The 8,310-nt window shown below is 31.8% G+C and overlaps 1 protein-coding gene across 1 annotated transcript in view; it reads right to left on the minus strand.

Annotated features, from left to right (window-relative positions):
- LOC127712060 (probable serine/threonine-protein kinase pats1) overlaps positions 1-6,035 on the minus strand; it is a 42,731-nt gene extending 36,696 nt beyond the window's left edge. Inside the window, exons 1-3 of the mRNA XM_052218252.1 lie at positions 5,991-6,035; positions 1,821-1,859; positions 557-832 (exon numbers count right to left, since the gene is read on the minus strand). Coding sequence (XP_052074212.1) covers positions 557-704 — 148 coding nt within the window. The 5' untranslated portion in view covers positions 705-832; positions 1,821-1,859; positions 5,991-6,035. The remainder of the gene's footprint in view (positions 1-556; positions 833-1,820; positions 1,860-5,990) is intronic.
- Positions 6,036-8,310: the final 2,275 nt, after the last annotated feature.

The raw sequence follows: 8,310 nt of genomic DNA on the forward strand, positions 1-8,310 counted from the left end.
GTTAATTTGAATTTGAATCGGACCTAATTTTATAGTCAAACGCACATATATTTGCATGAGTAGCGTAAAAGCATTTATTATAAACAAATTGTTTTTATTAAAATAACATTAAGCTGAATTAGATTTGCCTCATATCATATATAATGATTGCTAATTAAGAGTACTTAAAATAAACCAACAGTTATACTTCTATTCTGATTTGGTAATATTATCAAAGTTCATTTTGAATTTAATAATTTTAGAAATAGGAATAGGCTGTGTTGTTATTATGATATGTTTGCTTTAACCTTTATACAAATTAGCGTAAACAAATGTAATTTTTCATTTCAAATAAATTAGTATATTTTTGTTATTATCATGTGTATAATATACTGTGTGCGTTCCTGTTTTAATCTGACTGCTCTTCACTGCATATAATATGGTTACATGACTTTCACAACAGATGCAAATAAAAAAATCGGATAAAATTTAGACACGGAATTAAAGTATCTTTTTCTCACACTTTGATATGATCATTTCAATACCTATTTGTAGCACTATCAATATGAGTTGTTACCGTTAAGTTGTACAGGGTCGCTTTCCGTGGTTCCAATCATGTTACTAGCTATGAATTTGTAAGTTGCTAGGTCGTTTTCCTCAGATGTTATATAGGTCAATGTTCTTATTCCATTACAACAGTCATCATTAGAAGACCTTGTATCCATATCAACATATCCAGGTTCTTTACACCATATAATAGATGTAAGTGGTAAATACGACCTAATGCAGCATTTCAGTCCAATATTTCTCCCATCACGTTCAATGGTTTCTAGTGAAAGTATTACTGGTGGTACTGAAAAGGGAGCATAAGCCTGGTATGTATGATGAGTTTATTTCTATATTGAAATTATTGTTAAAATCAGAGCAAATATGTCTTGCAGCAATCGTTTAAATTAAAGACGACCACATATGATTATCTGATTCATTTCCAATCCATTTAAAACTTTCTGGTTTTATTCATGCGCATAATTTATACCTCTACACCGTACTTAAGGTGGCTCGGTTGTCTTCCTCAATCTTGGATTTTGATGTAGCAGATAACAATTAAAATTGAGAATGGAAATGGGAATATGTCAAAGAGACAACAACCCGACCAAAGAGCAGACAACAGCCGAAGGCCAATAATATCGTCGAATTTTTTTTAATTATGAATTCGTTAGTTGGAATAATCTGCAAAAAATGTAAATGTGTAATTTCATTATTGTGAGGTATATATACACGTCTTGTTTGCAGATTATTCAAAAAGGAAGGATTGGATTTGTCTGCATATCGTTTACAAATCATTAGAGAAAAAGATTCCACCACCAAATCTTGTGCAAAACGATATTTATCAATCCTCGACAATTTAATTTCAAATATTCAAAACGCTCGGCGAGCCTCGCGTTTTACATTTGAAAATTTTACTGTCTCGAATTGACAAATATCGTATCACAATCGATACAGTAGTATAATCTATATTTATCAACCTTATGATATATATATTTTTTCTTGTCTAATGAAATGTTTACTCCGAACAAACCGATGATTTGGTCAACAATGGGAAATGAATTATTCACAATATATGTTTCTCTTCTTGTCTAGTAATACATTGTAATACACTTAAAATCGAATAAGAAGATAACTAGTATAAGCATGACACAATTGAAAATTTGAATAAAACCCACAACTTTAACCATGTATATATCTATAAGATTTTTTAAGTAAAAGTAAGTAATGGACACTCTTTTCTTCTATCAGTTGATGATTGAATATATTTGTAATAATGAAAAGAGAATTCTTACAAAAGACGAAAACTGCTAACACTGCTAAAGCAATATAACCTGAAATGAAGACAAACAGTGAAATTAATAATTTTTTATTTTTTTTAATTTTCTTGCTCGGAATTTAATCTGATTTTACTTTTGCTTAATAGGAATGACTCAGGACTGTATAATTAGTTTTAGGATCAATACCAAAACCGGTTTCAAAAATAAATGCGAAAGTTCTTCTATACAAACATGCACAATTGAGTGGGGTTTTTTTTCTTCATAAGAATGCACAGGAAAGAAATCTGCTTTGTTCTTTAAGGCACACAATTATATTGAATATGCTATTTTACAAAGATATGAATCTTCTGTCATACAAAACATCAGATATGAAAAATTATACATAATGACAAATCAGGTACACAGATGATTACTCCCGACTGATAATTAATCGTTATAAACTAAATACATTTAATTAAAGAATAATAAACTAACAAATTATTCAAACGGTTAATATATCGTATAGTCAAACAAGTTGAACACAATTGAAGTTTTATTACATTGCGCAGAAAATTTTTAATACACCAGTACATCCCTTTTTGAATGGCGGTATAGTTCTAATCGATGTCTATGGCCTTGACGATTTCTAATCTCGAACAATTCGCTAGTAAGAATACTTCTTCAATACATGTAAACTTATTTTGTTTTAAAGAAAAAATGCAGGTTTAAGATACCACGCAGGTTTAAGGGAATACGATACAGTAGCAAGGGAGATAATAACGTTCTCAAAACTTTCCGTGTTGTTTTTGCGACGTTGTAAATCAGAACGTTATTATATCGCGATGTTTCTAATTAGAATGATTACATTTTGCGACGTCACATTTGCGGAAAATCCAATGACGACATAAATCCGATTGCACGAATTTGAAAAAAGGTAAGAAAATCGGTCATATCACGAAAATTGTAATATTTATTCATTAATAATGAAGTCAACAATATTAAATTAAAATCTAAAAAAAAAAATCAAATTCATAGTTTTGTATGTGTTTATTTCATATAAAAAATGAATAAAAGATGTGTAAATTATGAAACGGCGATGACACAGAAACCCAACTACACAAAAAGCCCAATAATTAATTTAAATATCAACGTATTGTCCTGTTCAAAATGTAGTATCTACACCATTAATGTTGGCAAACTGTAAGTAGTATGGAGAATTGTACGGACAAATTTAACAGAGACTATTAGCAAAATGACAAAAAAAAACATAATAAATAAAGACAACGTCTCATACTGTTCCTGACTTTGAAATATTATATTAAAAAGTTTATCGGCTTTTTTAACCCAGAGGAATGTATATGTATATGAAGTAGAACTTACAGTTAAGAAAACACAATTATAAGCCCCGTCTTATAGACCAAAATAAGAAATTACCCGTTGGTGTGCTAAGCTTATCCCCTATGTACATATTGAGAGAAAAAAAATCAAAGTATCGGCACATCGGAATTAGGTATGTGACAGACTAGAAAAGTATTCACAAGTTGCAACTCATTGACGTTAAGCTGCTGACCAAAAACGAAGTTTTTCTGTACGGCAGTTTCTCAGATAAGAATCAAAAATTTCTTGGACTACCGCGCGACGGACGGACAAGAAATGGTGTTGCACCCACTCCTAGATTGGAGGTATAATACAGACACACTATGAAATCTGCTCCGGGTCGAACCCGGGATTATTAATCCAAATTAATGACCCCAGTTCACACTTAAAGAATATTTTACGCAGTTTGGGATTTTCCCTCTCAACCAAAATAGAAATGTAAGCGCCAAACTTGTAACCCGCATCTGCCCACTGTATATATTGACATTCTTTTTAATGCATTATTTCAAAGTCTGAAATTCTTCACCGTACTTCTAATCGACTGCCTCGGACACACCAACCACTATCCGTGTGTTCAAAGAACGTCATTTTTTTCCGAAAAGCTCCTATTTTTTTACCAAAGAAGCGACGGAAATCTTAAAGGTTTTGAACAATTCGTATTCTCATTTGTCATTATTCAGGTCTTTCAACATAGCTTAATCCCTCTTGCTGCCGCTAATTTGATATGAATCAGTTATATTTCGTGTACTAGGAAATGCGGGAGCTTGACGTCTGTGACGTCAGATGTCAAAATATAACGTCATTGAATATGTGACGTCATCAAATAATTACGTTACACTGAAAACAGATTTATGCTGAACTACATGTGCAACCATAACAACACCATCGCATTAACTACACAACTAATGCTAGGTAATTAACCCGGGTTCGCCCCACATTAACTCAACCTAAAATAAGGGGTATTTTAATCCCAGTTCGGCCCGGTTTAAGGCGTTCACACTACATAAATTTAACCCGTATTTACTAGTTCGGGTCGAACCCGGTTTAAAAAGGCAAAGTGTGAACGGGGTATAGGTCAATAGTTATATGCACCGTAATAACAATACCCTGAAGACAAGCTAAGATTACTTATCTATCGAAACAGAATCATACGATGTTATGCTCTAATAATTTTCTCAAAATAGCTCTAAATATTCACTGTTATCAACATGTTAATAGTAGTTTCTAAGCTGACCCGAGTTAATCATGTACATGTAGGTATTGTTTTGTGTTCATGTATAATGTCTATAGAGTAGGCCGTTAGTTTTTTTTTTTTTTTTTTTAATGGTTTCACATTTTCAATTCGGGGCTTTTTCAAGCTGACTATACGGTGTGGGTTTTTAAGTGTCGAAGACCTTTGATTGCGTTTATCTTCGTCATTTGAACTATGGTTGATAGTTGTCTCATCGGCAATCATACCAAATACCCTTATTTTCATATTATCCCACTTTAATTTGCTTTTGTACTTTATAATTGTTTCTCATTTTGTCGTGTCAAGGCCTTTTGAATAATTAAAACTATGCTGAAGCTGTGTTGTCTACATGAATTGTAGGACTAATGTCGGACAGAGATGCAAATAATTTTTTTATTAGATTTATCTTTTATGTTTCCGAACATTTCTTTTCTAAAAGTAATTTACTAAAATACCTTTTCCATCCAAGTTTCGTAACAATTCATAAAGGTTTGACAAATATTTTATGCATTTCTTTGTACTGTATTCCTGTCATGTAATGGTGTCATTTTAGTGTTATATTTAACATTGCCATTAAAGTGCAAGATTTGGCTAGCCACAACACCAGGTTCAACCCACCATTTTTTCTTAAAATGTCCTGTACCAAGTCAGGAAAATGGCAGTATTTATCTCATAGTTCGTTTCTGTGTGTGTGTTGCATTGTAGTTTGTTTTTTGTTCAATTCAGTGTTTCTGTTGTTTTGTTGTTTTCCTCTTATAGTTGATGTGTTTCCCTCAATTTGAGTTTGTAACCCGGATTTGTTTTTGTCTCAATCGATTTATGACTTCCGAACAGCGGTATACTACTGTTGCCTTTATTTATGCTGTTTTACGAGTAACCAGCTTTATGATTTTTGATGATTAATATCATTGCTTTCGAAGAAAACAACTTTGCTATACCACTGAACTTGACCGCGTAGTCGTGCACGGCGGTAAAGATTTCACAATGTTGTTGCGATTAAAACTTATTCAAATGTAGTTTAGCGCCGTATAAGCAAACGTGTCGTTTGCCATTAATAATCAAGGTTTGTTGCTTTATTGAAAAAACAACCCCCATTTTTTTTCTTTTTCGATCCATCAACGAATGTTTCAGGAACGCTCCGCCAAAATTCTATGAAAAATATCAACGATCAAACTTTTCTGCACTTCTGAATAGATGTAAAACCTTTAACCTTGAACTAATTACAGCATGTTGATGCCATGGATCAAGGGAACATTTTGCAAAAAAACACCTAGTTAAATTACGACTGTTCGTTCAAAAGTATTGATACTTTCCTCACAAGTCCCTATTCATGCAATTTCCAGGTTTTTCCTTTAAATATGCACATTTCGAACAAAATTATCTCAAAAAGTAAGTCATGAAGGTATGTTTTTATTTGCACATATCAAAAGTACACATTGAAATTGACCTTCTACCAAAATTTTAGGACAAAATCAACGAGGATATCTACTGTATTGTATGCCCTTAAAACAATTTTGAAAGTCGGTTAGCTAAATTGTTACAACTGTATTTTTAGTCCACACAAAATCATTACAAATGGTATGATATAATGTACTCACCAGCAATACTAACACTGATTAGAGTTGCAACTATGCGTGCATTTGAGTAACCTAAAATTGTAAGAATTGTTTTATTTTGATATATTTTCCCTTCATTTTTTCACATTGTATTTGTATTGAAAGCCATAGATCTTTAGACTTCATTAGGACTGTAGAGTAAAGCTTTTTTGTTACATATTGTATGAATCTCAGATTCGTGATATTGAAATTTGGCCAATTCCAACAACGGGTAAACAATTTATAGAATATTCATTTCTGAATATATGAGAATATTCTGCATTGTGAACTGTTACACTGAAACTTAACATATGCATACGCGAGTCAACATATTACCAAATAGGGGTCGATGATGCAGAAATAACTAGATAGAATGATCAATGTAATTGTAAATAAGAACTTTGGAACATTTTTATTTCCATTACTTGAAAAAATCGGACCGGCTCTTTTTTTGTTATATCAAACAATATCCTATAATCACTTACTTATTCTATTACTTTCAATCAAAGGAACTGTACTATTATGTGCGTCGTTTGATCTGAAAGTACATATATAGGTTGAGTTTATTAAAGATTTTACAATTTACTCAAATACACGTAAGAGTATACGATTAAAACATTTTATGAGACGTTAGTAGTAGTAAGGTAGCAATAAGATATGTTTTTCTGATTAAAATATACGCCTTGTACTACGTTTAGTGCGCACTTCGCGTGTCATTTTCATCAATTGTCAGTTAAGTTTAACCGTTGTCTCCTACTAAAGATAATATATAGTGAATGAGGTTCACAGACTTCAAAAATTTCACTGCCATTTGAAAAATAAGTTCACCAAGTATAGTAGAGATGTTGCATTGTTTTTTTTTCTTCTATTTATCCCACGTTAACTAGTTAGTTTTGTAACCTATTGCTATTCGAAATCTAATCAATAAATGTGTAAAGAAATGAAGCAAAGTATCCAATATTATTGCAAACAGGGTGGGAAGCTAAAAATAATAGAAGTGTTAAAATCATACATGTAATAATATTTAATTAGAATCCTCCTATTTAGAATTAATGAACGTTCCTCATTCTGGTTGATTGAAGTGGTGATAAATGAAAAGCCATATTCAGGATTTACCTATATCAGGAACTCTTAACCCTAGCTTTTTGGTAAATCAAGAGATGTAAAAGAACTATACATGTGAAGAGTTAGAAGATCAATGCGTATATAAGGTCAACTTCGATTTAGGGAGTTGGAACCTCATTTTTTATCATTGTATGCTTTTGAATTAAATTTATGTTGGTCATCTGGTAGAATCTGCATTATACATTTTTTGTACTTGAAAGGATTAGCCTTATAATAAAGTTTTAAGAAAAGGATATTTAAGGTCAACATGTCTTACAAACCAAAATATATTGACTGGATTTTGTATACCCCACTATACTTGATAATGTACGAAGTTGTATATGTGTTGAAATCTTGATATGCGCAAACGCCTAACAATTATGATATTCAAAAAATTTAACAAATGCAAACTTATGAAATGAATTAAAAAAAAACAAATACAAATTGTACATATGACATACGTTCCATCACGTTTTGCGAAAAAAAATCCATATTTGCCAATCGCAACTAACTGTTTTTGTCGGGAATGCATCTCCAAATTCTATAGAACTGATAAATTTGGGATGATGTCAGTTGAGCAGATGTTGTGAAAGGATGTGACGAATTGTGATCGAAATATAAGCTTTTAATATATTGAATATAACTTATTAAATGAAATTTTTGTTTAAGTTTTTAAGTGTTCAAACGTTGTATTCATGTAATTATAACACAATATATGCTAACATTGTAAGATATGTTTACACAAAATCCGTTAACCTTCACTGTAAGCCTTTTCCAGCTGATTTTGTACATATTTTGTGTTATAACACATCTCTTCAACAGTACATGTAGCAGATCTAGAGGGTTGCGATATCAAAATCCTCATAAATCCGCCACATTCTGTATGTGTTTGTCCATAGCCAGGAACTTGAAATGCGATTGTTGTAAATTCCATTTCTCCAATTTGCTTTCGGTTTATTGTTGTTGTATAATAAAGACGTCTGTTTTCATTTTGAATTGTTTATACAGTTCATCATAATGGGGCCTCTAATATATTACAATACGGTTTGGGTATGTCTTATAGTTATAGCACGCAATTCATGATCTTTGACACACTAATCTTTTATAATGTTGAGTTCACGAGATTCCCCCAGTCTTGTGTTCTTTTTGTTGATATGTTTGGATTGAATAATTACTTCCATTGGTCAGCTTACTTCTGTTCCCTATGATATATAGTCAG

This window comes from Mytilus californianus, unplaced genomic scaffold (assembly GCF_021869535.1).
Source record: "Mytilus californianus isolate M0D057914Y unplaced genomic scaffold, xbMytCali1.0.p SCAF_8, whole genome shotgun sequence".
Classification (NCBI taxonomy): Eukaryota; Metazoa; Mollusca; class Bivalvia; order Mytilida; family Mytilidae; genus Mytilus; species Mytilus californianus.